This window comes from Bubalus bubalis, chromosome 7 (assembly GCF_019923935.1).
Source record: "Bubalus bubalis isolate 160015118507 breed Murrah chromosome 7, NDDB_SH_1, whole genome shotgun sequence".
Lineage (NCBI taxonomy): Eukaryota > Metazoa > Chordata > Mammalia > Artiodactyla > Bovidae > Bubalus > Bubalus bubalis.
In genome coordinates, this window is record NC_059163.1 from 84,056 (window position 1) to 103,160 (window position 19,105).

Sequence of the window (19,105 nt, forward strand, 5' to 3'; positions counted from 1 at the left end):
CCTCCAGCTTTGTTCTTTCTCAAGATTGTTTTGGCTAGTTGAAATCTTTTGTGTTTCCTTACAAGTTTTAAAATTTTAGAATTACCTGTTCTAGTTCTGTGAAAAATGCCATTTGTATTTTGATAAGGATTACATGAATATGTAGACTGCCTTGAGTAGATGATTGTTTTAACAATATTAACTTTTCCAATCCGGGAACGTGGTATGTCTAAACATGTCTTTACATCAGTTTATGCTGTCTTCAGTTTCTTTCATGAGTATCTTACAGTTTTCTGAGTACAGTTCTTTTATCTCCTACTTAGATTTATTTCTAAGTGTTTTATTACTTTGATGTGGTCGTCCGTGGGATTGTTTTCTTACTTTTTATTTATGATAATTTGTTGTTAGTTATAGAAATGTAGAATATTTCTGTATATTAATTTTGTATTTTTCAGCTGTACTGAACTCACTGATGGGCTCTCGTGGCATTTTGGATTTTCTGTGTATTATATCATGGCATCTGCAAACAGTGACAGTTGTATTTCTTCCTTTCCAGTTTGGAGCCCTTTTATTTATTTTTCTTATCTGACTGCTATGGCTAGGACTTCCAATTTTATGCTGAATAAAAGTGGTGAGTGGACATCCTTGTCTTGTTCTTAGTCTAGATCCTTCCACCACTGAGTATGATGTTAGCTGTGGGCTTATCACACATGGCCTTTATTATGTTGAGGTATGCTCCCTCTATACCCACTTTCTGGAGAATTTTTTAAATCATAAATGGATGTTGAATTTTATCAGAAGCTTTTTACACCATCTGTTGAGGAGGATCATGTGGTTTTTATTCTTCAGTTTGTTAACTTGGTATATAACTTTGATTGATTTTTGGATATTGAACCATCTTTGCATCCCTGGGATAAATCCCACTTCATCACAGTGTATGATCCTTTTAATGTTTTGTTGAATTTGTTTTGCTACTATTTTGTTGACGATTTATTATCTGCGTTCATCATTGATGTTGGCTTATAATTTTTTGTGTGCAATATCTTTGTCTGGTTTTGATATCAGGGTTATGCTGGCCTCATAATGTGACTTTGGAAGCATTCCTTCCTCTGCAATTTTTTTGGAATAGTTTGAGAAGGATAGGTTTTCTCTAAATGTTTGGTGTTGCTTTGCTAGTCAAAGAAAGAAAAGCAAGTGTTGCCCTCTCTGAAAGCATGTCAGGGTGAGTTCTGAGAGCTGTGGCCAGATTGTCTGGGTGGCTGAGAGGCACAGGGGGCACTCCTGGGAACAGGGCCTGTCACCTGGTGTGGGGGATCGAGATGGTGCTGAGGGCCTGGCTGAGGTGACAGCCCAGTGGCAGGCCTTAACCTGCGGAAGGAAGGTCAGGTAGGGTGGGCGTGGTGGGGAGACACCTTAAAGGCCGTTTACCTCAAAGTCGGAGTTCTGTGCAGATGTCAAGACTGAATGTCACATGTGAGGGCATGCAATTCAGAGCTGTTTGTTTAAATCTCAAAGTGTATGTTGCTTATATGTAGGATCTAAAAAATGATACAAATGAACTTATTTACAAATCAAAGGGTGATACATGAGTAAATTCCGCTTTCCTCTTGGATGCGCCTTATTTCAGCATCACTCACGTCAAGATATGGATCTCTTCCTTACCTTTCGTGGAGACGACAGTATGTACTTTGTTGGTGTCCAAAACATAGACCAGCACACCCTTTCGTCAGCCCGCACTGCCTGGCTCCCATTGTTTCTGTGAAATGCTTCCACTCCCCACCCCATTTATCCTGATTCTCGATGCATCCTGGTTCCAGGTCCATCCTGATTCTAGACTCCCTCCTGGTTCTATGTCTGCCCTGATTCTAAAGCTGTCCCGATTCTAGATTTCCCTAAAAGCTGTTTCTCTCCTTTCAGTGCCCGCAGGTGCTGCTGTCCATCGGTGTTCTGGAACCCTCTACATTTAACTCCTGACTTTCTTCTCCACTCTGAAGCCCGGACCTGGCTGGGGTGGAAGGCCTGGTTTCAGTGGTTCTGGATGTCCAGGCACAGCTGGGTGGTCAGGGCAAGAGGGGCCCCTTAAGGACGTCCGTGGTGCTCCCCTTCCTGTTCACTGTCAGCCTGCCCAGCGTCCTCCTTGATACAGGTCCCAGCCCCTTTCTTCTTGAAATGTCTCTGCTTACTTGGGCCTTTGCGGATTTCTCCCTCTTTGACCTTATCCTACTCCAGCAGTTTTTCAAATTAACTATGCAAAGCAGGTGGACAGATCTTTTGGCCACAAGTGATGGTTCTGATCTTTCACCCAGGTGATCCTTGGCCACGTGAGCACGATTTCCTGTCAGCCAGCTCTGTCAGAGAAGTGCACACATAAAGGACAGGCCTGCCGGCCTCTGGGGGTCCTGGGGGTCTGATGTGCACAGGCAGACACCCCTACTTCCACACAGCCCCCCACAGTGAGTGGGTCCTGAAGCTTGTCAGCTCAGCTCAGTAGACACATACGTGGGAAAATACATATTTGATTTTTTTGTAGCTGGTGCTAATGAATCTGACTTGTTTTGCTTTCTTTAGGGGCATTACCGAGGCTCGTTTTGTTTATGTCTTTGTCCTTGGCATTCTGTTCACGGGCACCAAAGACTTGCTTAAATCTCAAATCATTGCTGCAGACTTCACGGCCAGGACTGTGGGCCTCTGGGAGATATACAGCGGCTTAGTTCTCCTGGCAGCACTGCTCCTCAGACCCCACAATCTTCCCGTCTTGGTGCTGAGCCTCGCAATCCAGACCATCATGACTCAGTTCATCTGGAGGCCCCTGAGGCATGACGTAGCTGAGGTCACTGTGATGCATTACTGGTTTGGTCAAGCATTCTTCTATTTTCAGGTAGGTTTTCATCATTATCATGGGTAGAAGACTATTAATTTTTATGTTGTTTATCTTTTAGTTTTTCTTTAAGAAAATTTTACCATAAGCCAGGAAGTTTAGTGAAAGAACTATTGGCATGGCAAGGTGACTTATGCTTAAATCATGCATATGTTTATCAAATAAAGTACAGTTAGTTATTTAAGACAGGCACGCTTGGTGCCAGCATGCAGCTGCTCTGTGGGTCTACTTCCTACGGGCGGTCAGGGGAGTGAAGTGCTTGGCTCTGTCAGCTTGGCTGGTGACTGCTCTCCCTGCTCCCTGGCTCTCAGCACTGGGCGCTGCTGGGGCTCCCGCTTGGCTGTTACTCTCTTGGGACCCGTGCTTGTCGCATCTCCTCTTCAGTGTTGAGGAGCCCATAGAGGCAGACCCAGCCACCTCCAGGGTAGACCTCAGGGTGCAACTGTGTACTCGGGACTGCACTGGACAGGTGGACAGAGCATCCAGCTCCTGGCCCTGGAGGGACCAAGTTCCACCTCAGCCTTCAGCTCACCAGAGTCTCCCACTTGCCCCCGGTGGCGCAGCAGACCCTGCCGCCTCTTCAGGAAGGTGCCCATAGGCTCCCTGTGAACTGAACAGTTCTGCCCAACGCTGAGGCCTCAGTGTCAGGAAGACTGACTGCAGTCACGCCCCCAAGCAAGGAGACAGTCTCTGACGTTCTGTTTGCTTCTCTGCCGCATGTGGCCTCATCCCACAGCAGGACACGAAGCTTCCATGACAGTTTGTGATATTGGCACATCTCAGGCACTGCCCAGAGGCAGCCAGAGCACATGTGTCTGACAGCCACGGGTGCACCTGCAGCAGGCACTGTCAGACAAGCTGCAGGTCCCCAAGGAGCAAAACCAACGCCGGTCAGCCCTCACACGGCAGGCCCTATGACATGTCAGACGAGTGGGCAGCTGTGTGGCCTTAGGAGCACAGTGGGCCCCCGGGGCCTCTCTCATCTCCCCTCCCACAGCCCTTCCCTTGGGATGTCCTTTTCTCACTGTTGGGTTTCCTGGCAGGAGGCTCACAGGCTCACTGACCCTTTCCCCAGCCCTCAGCTCACCGACTCCTCATGGTACAGGGTCAGGAGCATGGTGCCCAGTTGGTATCCACAGCCCTCCATGGGCCCCTCAGTCTCTCTCTGCCTCTAGACCACCCCTTCTCCCCCAACCCACACACACAGCATCAGACTGTTGAGGACCTAGTGACCTAACGCAAGGGAAGCCCCAGAGTGTGCGGGCCACACCTTAGGCCAGCCCTCCCTGACCGCGGAGTCAGCTTTGGCAGCACCTCCAGCGACCGCCTGGGGTCAGAGCCACTTTTCTGTCGTCAGCCTGCCTCCCTTCGCCATGATGTTTGAGATTCTTGTTCTTCCTTCTCCTCTCAGCAGCTCCGAGGTCTCCTCAGTCTCTAGGGAGGGAATCATACAGTCAGGGAGAGCCCAGACGGACGTGAGCAGAGAGGGTCATGGGGAAGCTGCAGAAAGGAGGTTGTTGTCAAGGGATGAGCCAGCGGTGGACAGTGAACGCACGGGGAGTAGGCATGGCCTGAGATGTTTGGGGGTCGGCACCACCACCCAGTGATGGCCCAGGATGGCATACAGCCAGCGGAGGAGGCAGTGGGCTTCACCTAGCTTGGACCCATGTCCTTGGGCCATCAGGTAAAAAGTTCCTGGGAAGGGCCTTCACTGTGCTGGGACTTCACTGTGCTGGGACAGACATTTGTGCTGTCAGGCCTGTAAACAGCGCGAGTGTCTTAGAAAAGGCCACCAGCGTCAGTGAAGACTGAAAGGTGGGGGGCCAAACTTCGGGAGAGCCTCGCTTGGATTCAAATCCCCGCCCTCCCTGGTGGGACGAGCTGTCCTGTTAGTGGCCAGGATCTTGGGCCTGAGACTCCCTGACAGCAATGTCCTGCTGCTCCTGTAAGCCATGTGGCAACACCGCCCTTAACCCCTCAGACAGGGTCCCCAAGGAGGGAGGAGGGAGGTTGGTATTGTCTGCCTGAAGTTGACAGATAGAAGTTTGGGGCTTTTCACACTCCATCAGCAGACTTACATTGTATAGTTTCTCAAAGGTAAAAAACATTCCACTTGCTCCCCAAGCCTGGGAGTGAGGCAGGCAGGTAGAGGGCCGACATCCAGGGTCAGCCCCAGAGCCGGGAGTGAACGGGCAGCGGGCTCCTGGGGCCATGTCCCCACACCGGCTCTCGTGGGCCCTCGTGGCCGTGGTGCAGGACCAGCCGCGTCAGCACTGCTTCTGCCCTCGTCCAGGGAAACTCCAACAGCATCGCCACTGTGGACATCTCAGCAGGCTTCGTGGGCCTGGATGCCTACATGGAGATCCCAGCCATGTTCCTGACGGCATTTGCGACATACTCGGGGCCTGTGCTGTGGGCCAGCCACCTGGTGAACTTCCTGACCTCAGAAGCCAGCAGGTGAGGCTCCTCATCTTTAATCTGATGGCGGGTTGACTCCTGCTCCCAATAACTCAGAGGTCTTTTTCATCAGTTTTCTTTTCCTTAAATAAGAATGAACAGTCCACAGTGCGTGGCCAGCGTGGGGTGTGGGGCAGGTCTGTGAAGGGACAGCTCAGACCTCCCTGCTGGCTTCTTCTAGATCATACCAAATTGGGTCTCCAGATGGACAGGATGGAAAGCCCCTTCTCATCTCATCTAGCTGCTGGGGACCTGGTGGGCGCCCAGGGAGGGGGTGTCCACTGGGGATAAGAAAGTAGGAGTTCTCTCGTTCTCACAGGAGCTAGTTCTCACCTCCAGGGTCCCTGCTGGAGAGGGGAGCCTGGACGGTCCCAAGGGGCTCCCCATGGGGCTGTGACTCTGTCAGCCTGTCCTGCCCCCATGGAAGCCGGCGGTCACCAGCCCCAAAGGCTCCTTCCTATCAGACTGACGGGCCAGCCCACCATGCTGTCCTGCCCAGCATGACCATCCATCCATCCTTCCCCTCCCCGTTTACTCCACAGAGTTCCCACCGCCTCACATTACATGCTTCCTTCCTTGTTTCTACACCACTCCCCTCGGAAAGGGACTTCGTGAGGAAGGGCCTCCAGCTTCCGTCCACATGCTCACCTGGGTGCCCAGGCCACTTGGCAGTGTGCGGCCTGAGTGGTGTGTGGCAGCCTGCCACTGGGCCGCCCTCATCAGTCAGACAGGGTGCTGGTGTTGCTGCCGTGGGCTGTGGACCCCTGTGAGGTGCTGGAGTGGGAGGAGTGCAGTGTCTGTATGTCAGGGCTCCCTCAGCGCCTCTGAACCCCTCACATGCTCCCCTTCACACACTGGGCGGTTGTGATGGTCAGGAAGGCCCCAGGAGGACCCTTCCAGCCCAGGGGAAGGTGAGCTTCCTGTCTCTGCCTGCCTCGGCGCCCCCACTTCTCTACCCCAGAGAGTAACGCCTTACTGGGGTGACTGCTGACCCGACGTCTGAACCCCACTTCTTTGGCCTCCATCACGGGTTCTTCTCAGTCCCATAGGTTCACCCCCAGACCAGGTCCTGAGACACAGGCCTCAGGGAGCCTTGCCCTCCACCCCCACACTCGTGTCCCTGTGGACATTCAAGGTGAAGGTGAGCATCAGTGTGAGGCTGGCGGGACTCGAGTCGGACTTTGGGGAGGCTCCTGCCGAGGAGAGAGCTCCTGCTCTGAGGTCGCAGGCTTCCCGAGGACGGGAAGTCCCTTCAGGTGGCCTTTGGGACGTCTGTGGACAGACGTCCCCCAATTCGCAGCCACTGCTGGTCTGGTCGTCCGCGCCTGAGAGCCGGGTGCCTGCCGGCGGCCGTGGAAGGACATGGGGTGGGTGTGTGGCCTGGGATGCCCTTCCATTATTCATACTGCACGTGAACCCTCCCTGGCTATGAGATCGCCCCTGAGCTGTGGGTTTGGTTGGGAAAGGAAGCTGGCAGGTCCCTTCACACATCTGGACCGGGAGCAGGTGAGGTGTGCACTCCCTGCCCTGGAGGGCTGCCTGCTGTGGTACCTGCTCGGCACACACCACGTCTGTGACTGCAGGCCAGCCAAGCAGGTGGACGGGGCAGGTGAAGGCCGGGCTATGAGAGCCCAGTTTTCTGTGAAGAGCAGCTTCCCTGGAGCTAAAATCACGGCTTGATTTTCCTGGCCCTTGACATCTGTTACACTTGTATTGGGGAGAAAAAAAAGATGTTAGCATGTTTTTTAAGTGAGTTGAAAGCATTTTAGTCAGTTGGGGAGTGTTGTATATGTTTTCCCTAATTAAGGAATGTTCTCTTTTATTTTAGAAAAGGTTTTTCTCCTTCATTTTCAGTCAAGTTTCATGCATTGTTTCTGTCTTTATTTTTCCAGTAAAATCAGAAAACTATAATCAGACTAAAGTGGTAGAAAAAGAAAATGTCTTTTCTTTTTTGATTCCTGGGTCAGGAAGATCCCCTGGAGAAGGAATGGCAGCCCACTCCAGTATTCATGCCTGGAGAATCACATGGACAGAGGATCCTGGGGCGCTGCTGTCCATAGGGTCGCAAAGAGTTGGACACAACTGAGCAGCTAACGCTTTTTTTTTTTTTTAAGAGGGAGATGATTTTTCTAAATTTTTTATTTTTTGTATTTTTGGCTGTGTCTGGTCTTAGTTGAGGTACATGAGCTCTTCACTGCAGCGTGCGGGCTCCTCTCTGACTGTGGCACATGGGCTCTGTAGTTTTCTGCAGGCAGGCTCTCCAGTTGAGGTGCGGGGTCTTCCTACCCTGCAGCATGTAGGATTTTAGTTCCCCAACCAGGGATCTAAGCCATGTCCCCTACATTGGAAGTCTACATTCTCAACCACTGGGCCACCAAGGAAGCTCTGAAAATGTATTTCTAATGGCTCAAAAACTAGGCCATGGGTAGACCGTGCACCTCTACTGAGGAGCTGGCATCTGTTCTGGAGCTTAGCAGTGGGGACAGACAGCCTAGCTGCAGGGCCTCCATTCATCCCCTCAATTGCAAATTATCTTATGCTGAGGTTTTACAGGAACTGCCTCCTCACTGGGGCTGTCACTGTGGAAGGAACCCAGTCAGAGTCTCCACATGGGTCACGTTCCCCATCCATGACGTTGAAACCCAAGCAAGGCAGTGTCCTGAGTTTCCCTACCTCCCTGTCGGGTCGAGAGGGCCATGGGGTCGGCAGGCGCCCTCTGAGCACAGATGCCCTGGCACCCCAAGAGGGCAGCGGAACCGAGGCCTGTCCACCAGGCCCATCTCCAGGGGTTTCCTAGGCTGGGTGTTGGGGCCGAGGCCCCAAGAGGGGAGAAGGCGATGCCTCAGGCCCAGCTCTCCCAGAACCCCTGCCTGAGGGACTGGATCCCAAGTGGAACACAAGGCTGGGCTTGAGGACTCACTCCAGGGCTTGTGCTCTGGTGATTACATGTGTATTCATGACTTACACGATCCAGAGTGGCATGCTCTAATGCATGTTTCCCTTTTTGTTGACAGCGGCTCGGCACTGAGTCATGCTTGCTTCTGCTACGCGCTCATTTGTTCTATTCCAGTTTCTGTCTATATCATTTTGGTGACGTCCCTGCGTTATCACTTATTTATATGGAGTGTGTTTTCTCCAAAACTTCTCTATGAGGGAATGCATCTACTCATCACAGCTGCTGTCTGTATATTCTTCACAGCCATGGACCAAACCAACACAAAGTCTTAGACGGAGCTATTAAGACACTGGAAAAATTATATATTTTTAAACTCTTTTGTTTACTTCATGGGTTTGTGTCATGAAGGATATCTGTTTAAATGCAAGATTATTCTTTAAAAAAAAGATGTTAATTCTATAAGGTTGATGAATAGCTTCAATTTCTTTGATTACTATACTTGAATTTAGATTGAGTAGTAAGTAGTTTAAAAAGCTCATTTTAAAATACTTGGTTTGGATATGCATCATATTTCCCTGTTGACAATCACTCTGGGAACTTCTGAGCTTTAAATTTCCTCTGGATAAGTTACCCGAATATATGTGTTTAAATTGAAGAATACAGTTTCCAGATTTGTTAGTGTCCAGGGATTCTGTGGGACGAGGCTCACACGCTGCCAGGGTCCCCTTGCAAAGCTCAGGGCCTTTATGATCCAGGAACCACCAGGGGTCCCAGAAGCTTGGGTTTATGTGGGCTATACCTGTCAGCATTTATGGCATTTAAAATTAAAACTAAGACATTTAAAATAAATATATTCAATTAAAAATAAAGATATAAATCATTTGCGACACCAAGTACTGTAGCCCACCAGGCTCCTCTGTCATGGGATTCTCCGGCAAGAATACTGGAGTGGGTTGCCATTCCCTTCTCCAGGGGATCTTCCCGACCCAGGGATCGAACCTGGGTCTCTCACATTGCAGGCAGATTGTTTACCATCTGAACCACCAGGGAAGCCCCTATTGCATGTTAATATACCATTTTAAAGAAAAATAAAGGAACCAGTGCTGAATATTCATTGGAAGGACTGATGCTGAAGCTGAAGCTCCAATACTTTGGCCACCTGACTTGAATTGCTGACTCATTGGAAAAGACCCTGATCCTGGGAAAAATTGAAGACAGGAGGAGAAGGGGGCAACAGAAGATGAGAGGCTTGGTTGGCATCACCGACTCAATGGACTTGAGTTTGAGCAAACTCCAGGAGATAGTAAAGGACAGGGAAGCCTGGCGTGCTGCAATCCATGAGGTTACAAGAGTCAGACATGACTGAGCAACTGAACAACAACCAGGATGGAGGCTTGTTACAAGGAGAACCAGCCCGGTTATTAGAGAGCTGGAACTTTCAGGCCTGCCCCCTGATTCCTGGTGAGTCAATCACTATTGACCAGTGACTTAGTCAATCATGACTATATAATGAATCCTCCCATTAAAAAAAAAAAAAGTGCTTTCTTACCCTTTTTGAGAATTCCCAAGTCAGGGAACCAGGAAGGTTCTATGTGCCAGCGTGCTGGGCCCTCAGCTCCACAAAAAAAAAGAAGGCCTTTGTTCAGGACTTTGCCCTGCCTGTCTGTTCATCTGCTTCTTAATTCATATCCGTTAATTTTCTTTCATAGTAAGTCACTAAACTAGTGAGTAAACATGTTTCCCTGAACCCTGCCAGCTATTCTATCCAATTAGGGGGATGCCAGAGGACAGGCTCTTGGACGCCTCTGAGGACAGTCAGTTAGTCAGAGGCATGGGCAGCAACCTGGCCCTGGGTTTGGTGTTGTCGAAAGTGGAGGCTGGGATCTGATTCTATCTCTGGGTTGATAGCATCAGGACTGAGTGGGATTCGTGGATTCCATACTGCCACAGAGAGCTGCTTGGTCAGGAGAAGCCTCCACATGCAGTCATTGGAACTGGGTCCAGCAACTCTTCTCAGTATGAGACCATTGAGTAAGGCTAAAAATGTGTACCCCTATGTTAGTAGCAGCACTGTTCACAATAGCCAAGACACGGAAGCAATCTGAATGTCCACCAAGAGATGAATGAATCAAGAGGATGTGGCACATATACACAATGGAATATTACTCAGCCATAAAAAGAAATGAATTTGACTCCATTCTAGTGAGGTGGAAAGAACCTAAAGACTTATACAGAGTGAAGTAAGTCAGAAAAATAAAAACAAATATTGTATATTAATGCATATATACAGAATCTAGAAAAATAGTACTGGTGAACCTATTTGCAGGGAAGGAATGGAAATGCAAATATAGAGATGGACTTGTGGACACGGTGGGGGAAGGAGAGAGTGGGACGAATGGAGAAAGTGGCATCAACATATATACACTATCATGAGCATTGGTGAGAAGTTGCTGTAAAACACAGGGAGCCCAGTCTGGCACTCTGATGACCTAGAGGCGTGGGATGGGAGAGGGGAGGGAGACTCAACAGGGAGGTGAGATACATATCACTGGAGAAGGGAATGGCAAACAACTTCAGCATTCTTGCCTTGAGAACAGTATGAAAAGGCAAAAAGATAGGACACTGAAAGATGAACTCCTCAGGTCAGTAGGTGCCCAATATGCTACTGGAGATCAGTGGAGAAATGACTCCAAAAAGAATGAATAGATGGAGCCAAAGCAAAAACAACACCCAGCTGTGGATGTGACTGGTGATGGAAGCAAGGTCTGATGCTATAAAGAGCAATATTGCATAGGAACCTGGAATGTTAAGTCCATGAATCAAGGCAAATTGGAAGTGATCAAACAAGAGATGGCAAGATTGAATGTCGACATTTTAGGAGTCAGCAAACTAAAATGGACTTGAATGGGTGAATTTAACTCAGATAGCCATTATATCTACTACTGTGAGCAAGAATCCGTTAGAAGAAATGGAGTAGCCATCATAGTTAACAAGAGTCCAAAATGCAGTACTTAGATGCAGTCTCAAAAACGACAGAATGATCTCTTCGTTTCCATGACAAACCATTCAGTATCATGATAATCCAAAGCTATGTCCCAACCAGTAATGCTGAAGAAGCTGAACGATTCTATGAAGACCTACAAGACCTTTTAGAACTAACACCCAAAAAAGATGTCCTTTTCATTATAGGGGACTGGAATGCAAAAGTAGGAAGTCAAGAAACACCTGGAGTAACAGGCAAATTTGGCCTTGGAGTACAGAATGAAGCAGGGCAAAGGCTAATAGGGTTTTGCCAAGAGAATGCACTGGTCATAGCAAACACCCTCTTCCAACAACACAAGAGAAGACTCTACACATGGACATCACCAGATGGTCAACACCGAAATCAGACTGATTATATTCTTTGCAGCCAAAGATGGAGAAGCTGTATACAGTCAGCAAAAACAAGACCAGGAGCTGACTGTGGCTCAGATCATGAACTCCTGATTGCCAAATTCAGACTTAAATTGAAGAAGGTAGGGAAAACCACTAGACCATTCAGGTATGACCTAAATGAAATCCCTTATGATTATACAGTGGAAGTGACACATAGACTCAAGGGATTAGATCTGGTAGACAGAGTGCCTGAAGAACAATGGACAGAGGTTCGTGACATTGTACAGGAGACAGGAAGCAAGACCATCCCCAAGAAAAAGAAATGCAAAAAAGCAAAATGGCTGTCGCAGGAGGCCTTACAAATAGCTGTGAAAAGAAGAGAAGTGAAAAGCAAAAGAGAAAAGGAAAGATATACCCATTTGAATGCATAGTTCCAAAGAATAGCAAGGAGAGATAAGAAAGCCTTCCTCATTGATCAGTGCAAAGAAATAGAGGAAAACAGTAGAATGGGAAAGACTAGAGATCTCTTCAAGAAAATTTGAGATACCAAGGGAACATTTCATGCAAAGATGAGTTCAATAAAGGACAGAAATGGCATGTACCAAACAGAAGCAGAAGATATTAAGAAGGGGTGGCAGGAATACATAGAAGAGCTGTACAAAACAGATCTTCATGACCCAGATAATCAGGATGGTGTGATCACTGACCTAGAGCCAGACATCCTGGGATGTGAAGTCAAGTGGCCCTTAGGAAGCATCACTATGAACAAAGCTAGTGGAAGTGATGGAATTCCAGTTGAGCTATTTCAAATCCTGAAAGATGATGCTGTGAAAGCACTGCACTCAATACGCCAGCAAATTTGGAAAACTCAGCAGTGGCCACAGGACTGGAAAAGGTCAGCTTTCATTCCAGCCCCAAAGAAAGGCAATGCCAAAGAATGCTCAAACTAGTGCACAATTGCACTCATCTCACACACTAGTAAAGTAATTCTCCAAGCCAGTCTTCAGCAATATGTAAACCGTGAACTTCCAGACGTTCAAGCTGATTTTAGAAAAGGCAGAGGAACCAGAGATCAAATTGCCAACATCCACTGGATCATCGAAAAAGCAAGAGTTCCAGAAAAACATCTGCTTTATTGACTATGCCAAAGCCTTTGACTGTGTGGCTCACAATAAACTTTGGAAAATTCTGAAAGAGATGGGAATGAATGCCAGACCACCTGACCTGCCTCTTGAGAAGCCTATATGCAGGTCAGGAAGCAACAGTTAGAACTGGACATGGAACAACAGACGATCCAAATAGGAAAAGGAATATATCAAGACTGTATATTGTCACCCTGCTTATTTAACTTATATGCAGAGTACATCATGAGAAACACTGGGCTGGATGAAGCACAAGCTGGAATCAAGGTTGCAGGAAGAAATATCAGCAACTTCAGATATGCAGATGACACCACCCTTATGGCAGTGTCATAAGGGTGACACCTTTTGACAAAATGTCATAAGTGAAGAAGAACTAAAGAAAGTGAAGAAGAACTAAAGAGCCTCTTGATGAAAGTGAAAGTGGAGAGTGAAAAGTTGGCTTAAAGCTCAACATTCAGAAAACTAAGATGATGGCATCCGGTCCCATCACTTCATGGCAAATATATGGGGAAACAGTGGAAACAGTGGCTGACTGTATTTTGGGGGACTCCAAAATCACTGCAGATGGTGATTGCAGCAATGACATTAAAAGATGCTTGCTCCTTGGAAGTAAAGTTATGACCAACCTAGACAGCATATTAAAAAGCAGAGACATTACAACAAAGGTCCATCTAGTCAAGGCTATGGTTTTTCCAGTAGTCACGTATGGATGTGAGAGTTGGACTATAAAGAAAGCTGAGTGCCAAAGAATTGATGCTTTTAAACTGTGGTGTTGGAGAAGACTCTTGAGAGTCCCTTGGACTGCAAGGAGATCCAACCAGTCCATCGTAAAAGAAATCAGTCCTGAATATTCATTGGAAGGACTGATGCTGAAGCTGAAGCTCCAATACTTTGGCCACCTGATGTGAAGAGCTGACTCATTGGAAAAGACCCTGATGCTGGGAAAGATTGAAGGAGGGAGGAGAAGGGGACGACAGAGGATGAGATGGCTGGATGGCATCACTGACTCAATGGACATGAGTTTGAGCAAGCTCTAGGAGTTGGTGATGGACAGGGAGGCCTGGCGTGCTGCAGTCCATGGGGTTGCAACCAACTAAGTCAGACACAACTGAGCAACTGAATTGAACTGATATATATATATATATATATATATATATATATATATATATAAAATTATGGCTGATTCAAGTTGTTATACAGCAGAAACCAACACAACATTTTAAATATTTAAAACAGACATTTTTTTAAAAAGAATGAAATGATGTTATTTGCAGCAACATGGATGAAACTAGAGATTATCATGCTAAGTGAGGTAAGTCAGACAAAGACAAATACCATATGATATCACTTACATGTGGAATCTAAAATATGACACAAATGAACTTACTTACAAAACAGAAATAGACTCACAGACATAAAGAACAGACTTGTGGTTGCCGAGTGGGGGCACGTGGGTGGAGGAGGGATGGACTGGCTGTTTGAGATTAGCAGATTCAAACTCCTATATATAGGATGAAGAAACAACAAGGTCCTACTGTAGAACACAGGGAAGTGTATTCGATATCCTATGATAAACCGTAGTGGAAAAGCATATAAAGAAAGAATATGTATAACGGAATCACTTTGCTGTACAGCAGAAATTAACACAGTGTTGTAAGTCAACGATATTTCAATTTTTAGAAAACATGCAGGCAACACTATAATGTGCACAGACACATACTTTTGTTGTGGAAGCACAAAAGCACTCCAGGTGTGACCCACGACGAGCAAGAGGTAAGGGTAACCCAGATGGTGAGGGGGTGTCACCTTGCACCAAGGCCACAGAAGCAGGGCCCAGAACCAAGGCCATTTCCAGAACTTACTGAAACCCTTTGTAACCATTGCCAAAAGTACCCTCGATCATCACTTAACAGGCTTCCTAACTCCAAAATAGGCAAAGAGGCCCAATCCAGTAGTCACCATATAATGCCCTAACCCATCACTTAATGCCACCCTTCCAGCAGGAATTTTTTTTTTGTCTTGAGGCAATAAAAATTGGCTACTAACCCATGAAAAGGGCTTCCCTCATAACTCCGTTGGTAAAGAATCTGACTGCAATGGAGGAGACCCCAGTTCGATTCCTGGGTCAGGAAGATCCACTGGAGAAGGGCTAGGCTACCCACTCCAGTATTCTTGGGCTTTCCTTGTGGCTCAGCTAGTAAAGAATTCGCCTGTGAGGCGGGAGACCTGGCTTCCATCCCTGGGTTGGAAAGACCCCCTAGAGAAGGGAAAGGCTACCCACTCCAGTATTCTGGCCTGGAGAATTCCATGGACTGTAGAGTCCATGGGGTCGCAAAGAGTCAGACACGACTGAGCACCTTTCACTTCACAACCCATGAAAAGCATCAGCTCTCCCTGGCCTGTCAGGAGGTCGGCTGCTGTGCTCTCAGGGCCCTCATTGTCTCTGCTGTCTGCTCTCAATAAACTCAGTCCTTTCTTAAATGCTCTGTGTCTGTAAACTCTTTTCCAACCTGAGCTTGGACTGCCATGACACTAAGTTAGACCAGTCTGCAGCAACTCACCACCGCAGCTATCAAGTCTTTGAATGGCGGCCGGTCTACTTTGAGATGTGCCTTATGTATAATATACAACCAGATTTCTGCACTTAGTATGGAAAAGATATACAAAAATCTCTTTACCCTCCCGTCTCCCAAGAGTGGCACTTGCGTTTGCATCAGGGCAAGTGACAGGATGGAGCATGGGGCACCCTCTGAAATTCCCGACATCCAGTCCCCGGGGTGGCCACTGAATGAACACAGAGATGAATTAGCATAGGCTGAATTGACAGCCCTGGTGACCGGCATAGGGGCGGGGCCCTTCAATGAAGAACAAGAAGAGGCTGAGTTTTGGCAAAAGTCTGAGTTTAGGGTCCTAAGGGACCCTGAGGAGGGCAGTGAGCAGGCTGTTTGCTGAAAGCACAGAGGTCTGCAGAGAGCTGGAGGTTGCTACATTGCCAAACCTGGGCTCACAAAACTCCTACAAATGCCACTTGAAAAAAGAGCCTTGGTCCCACTTGTGGCTAGAACAAGGCAAGGGGTCCAGGCACAGTGAAGAACTGAGTTCAGACCCCTGTTCTCACACCAGCTCCATCCCAGGCACACAGCCCATTCCCTAAGCTTAGGTTTTCCTACCTTTGAAGTGCTGTTTCCAGGATTAAGGGAGGCAGCAATCTTAAAGTGCTTGTCACACAGGGCCTGGCCCATAAAGAGCTCGCAACACAAACTAGCCATTGGTCAGATGACACCACACTGACAGAGATGGTGGTGGGCATAGGATTCAGGCTGGTGTGGGCTTGGGCAAGGCTAATTGGTTGCTCAGGTGAGGGTGGGGTTTCAGGAAACTCCTGGAGCTTTTCTCTGCCTCCAGGAAGGGTTGGTGATGGCAAGAGGTGAAGAAGGCAGGAGGTGGCAGAGCTTACAGCTCTGGGCGGCTCCACGGTGGTAGACGAAGGAGAACTGAAGTCTTGCATTTAAGGAAAAATAACCTGAGCTACGCTCAAAGGCAGAAGGGGCTCCTGGGGCTAGCCCGCTGCACGGGAGCAGGGGGCACTGCCTCCAAGGCCGATGGTTCAGACGGCCCTGCAGGTGCACTTGGAAGAGGCTCCCAGCAAAGATGATGTCCCAGCAGGGCCAGGACACGAGATGGGGGTGAGGGTCCAGGGATGGACACAGGTGTTGAGGGGACTGTGTGAGCCAAGGCTGGGAGGAGAAGGAGCAGGTGGAGAAAAAGTCCTTAAAATGAGCAAAGTTGAGGCCACTGCTGAGTCTACGCTGCCCCAGGCAGAGAGACCCCTTGAGAGAACATAGTCTTGGGCCTTTCACTGGATGAGAGTGGAGTCTCCAGCGGAACTCTAGCCTCTGACACAGAGGCCACACCTACCCCCACCTCCCCAAGCTGCTGAGAAGAGGAAGTAACGTGCCAGGCGGGATTTATGAAATAACACAGTCACTGGCGCTCTTATATGCAAACGTTTGCAAATATGCCGAATGTTCAGAAATTTTCCCCCTTTGGGTGATTAATCTCACTGTTTCAGCTTTTTTTTAATGTTCATCTGACAGATGGCAAGGGCACCACCAGCTTCACCCCTGCGCCCTGGCTCAGAGAAGGGGTGCCCTCCCCGGGTATCCTCAGCAGCTGGCCCCAGGCAGGAAGGAGGGCACAGACCACGCACCAGAGTTCTGTACCAGGTTCAAAAGTGTTCAATGCAGTCCCCCAAATTCTTATTCACCTAGAACATGACCTTATCTGCAAATAGGGTCTTTACAGATCACTCTGGACTAGAGAGGGACCAAAAGCCAACAAAGTCCTTATAAGAAGCAGAGAGGGCACACAGAGAGAGCCGGAGGACACCAAAAGTGGGATCAGGTATAACGTGGTATGTATGTCCATGGGCCAGGTATGCCTGGTACTGCTGGCTCCCAGAGCCTAGAGGGAGGAAGAGAATGAGTTCTTTAGGGCTTCAAGAAGGAGCCAACCCTGCCAACTACCTGACCTTAGACTTCTGGCCTCCAGACTGTGAGATAATATATATTTGTTGTTTTGATCCATGAAGTGTGACAGCAGTCCAGGAAACTAAGACAAGCTCCTACAATGTCCAGGTCAATTAGATGGTCCAGGTCCCTGAGATAATACAGGCCCCTGAGATGGTCCAGGTCACCAAGATGGTCCAGGTCACTGAGATGGTCCAGGTCCCTGCAATGGTCCAGGTCCCTGAGATGGTCAAGGCCCCTGAGATGGTCCAGGCCTCTGAGATGGTCCATGATCCTGAGATGGTCCCAGCCTCTGAGATGGTTCCAGACTCTGAGATGGTCCCGTCCACTGAGATGGTCCAGGCCCCTGAGATGCTCCACGCCTTGATATGGTCCACCCCCTGAGATGGTCCAGGCGCCTGAGATAGTACAGGTCCCTGAGATGGTCCAGGCCTCTGAGATGATCCCGGGCTCTGAGATGGTCCAGGCCTCTGAGATGGTCGATGCCCTGAGATAGTCCAGGCCCCTGAGATGGTCCAGGCCTCTGAGATTGTCCCAGCCCCTGAGATGGTCCATGCCATGAGATTGTCCATGCCCCTGAATGGTCCAGGCCCTGAGATGGTCCAGGTCACTGAGATGGTCCAGGTCCCTGATTTGGTCCCAGCATCTGAGATGGTCCTGGCCCCTGAGATGCTCCATGCCCTGAGATGGTCCATACCCCTGAGATGGTCCAGGCCCTGAGATAGTCCAGGTCCCTGAGATGTTCCGGGGCCCTGAGATGGGCCAGGTCCCGGATGTGGTCCCAGCCACTGAGATGGTCCTAGCCCCTGAGATGCTCCATGCCCTGAGATGGTCCATACCCCTGAGATGGTCCAGGTCACCAAGATGGTCCAGATCCCTGCAATGGTCCAGGTCCCTGAGATGGTCCATGATCCTGAGATGGTCCCAGCCTCTGAGATGGTTCCAGACTCTGAGATGGTCCCAGCCTCTGAGATGGTCCAGGCCCCTGAGATGCTCCACACCTTGATATGGTCCACCCCCTGAGATGGTCCAGGCGCCTGAGATGGTCCAGGTCCCTGAGATGGTCCAAGTCCCTGATATGATCCAGGCCCCTGAGATGGTCCAGGCCTCTGAGATAGTCAAGGTCCCTAGATGGTCCAGGTCCTGAGATGGCCCAGGATCCTGAGATGGTCCCAGAACCTGAGATGGTCCCAGCCCCTGAGATGTTCCCAGCCTCTGAGATGGTCCCAGCCTCTGAGATGGTCAAGGCCCCTGTATGGTCGAGACCCTGAGATGGTCCAGGCCCCTGAGATGGTCCAGGTCCCTGAGATGATCCAGGCCCCTGAGATGGTCCAGGCCCCTGAGATGCTCCATGCTCCTGAGATGGTCCCAGCCTCTGAGATGGTTCCAGACTCTGAGATGGTCCAGGTCACTGAGATGGTCCACACACCTGACATGCTCCCAGCCTCTGAGATGTTCCCAGCCTCTGAGATGGTCCAGGCCCCTGAGATGGTTCAGGTCCTGAGATGGTTCAGGTCCTGAGATGGTCCAGGCTCCTGAGGTGGTCCTGGCCTCTGAGATGGTCCCAGCCTCTGAGATGGTCCAGGCCCCTGGGATAGTCCAGGTCACCAAGATGGTCCAGGCCCCTGAGATGGTCCAGGTGCCCTAGATGGTCCCGGCCTCTGAGATGGTCCTGAACTCTGAGATGGTCCAGGCCTCTGAGGTGGTCCAGGCCCCTGAGATGGTCCAGGTCACCGTGATGGTCCAGGCCTCTGAGATGGTCCAGGCGCCTGATGGTCCAGACCCTGCGATGGTTCAGGTCCCTGAGATGGTCCAGATCCCTGAGATGGTCCAGGCCCCTGAAATGGTC

The 19,105-nt window shown here is 49.2% G+C and overlaps 1 protein-coding gene across 12 annotated transcripts in view; it reads left to right on the forward strand.

Moving 5' to 3' along the window:
- The window catches only part of PIGG (phosphatidylinositol glycan anchor biosynthesis class G), a 40,999-nt gene extending 31,896 nt beyond the window's left edge, over positions 1-9,103 (forward strand). For 6 of the 12 annotated variants that reach the window (XM_025289552.3, XM_025289556.3, XM_025289553.3 and 3 more), the window contains 3 exons: positions 2,548-2,857; positions 5,151-5,314; positions 8,329-9,103. In XM_025289552.3, the coding sequence (XP_025145337.3) occupies positions 2,548-2,857; positions 5,151-5,314; positions 8,329-8,542 (688 nt within the window). In that variant the 3' untranslated portion in view covers positions 8,543-9,103. Of the gene's footprint in view, positions 1-2,547; positions 2,858-4,268; positions 5,315-8,328 lie in introns of those variants that run through there. The other 6 variants (XR_006552114.2, XM_044945523.2, XM_044945524.2 and 3 more) reach the window with 6 other exon arrangements.
- The last annotated feature ends 10,002 nt before the right edge of the window (positions 9,104-19,105 follow it).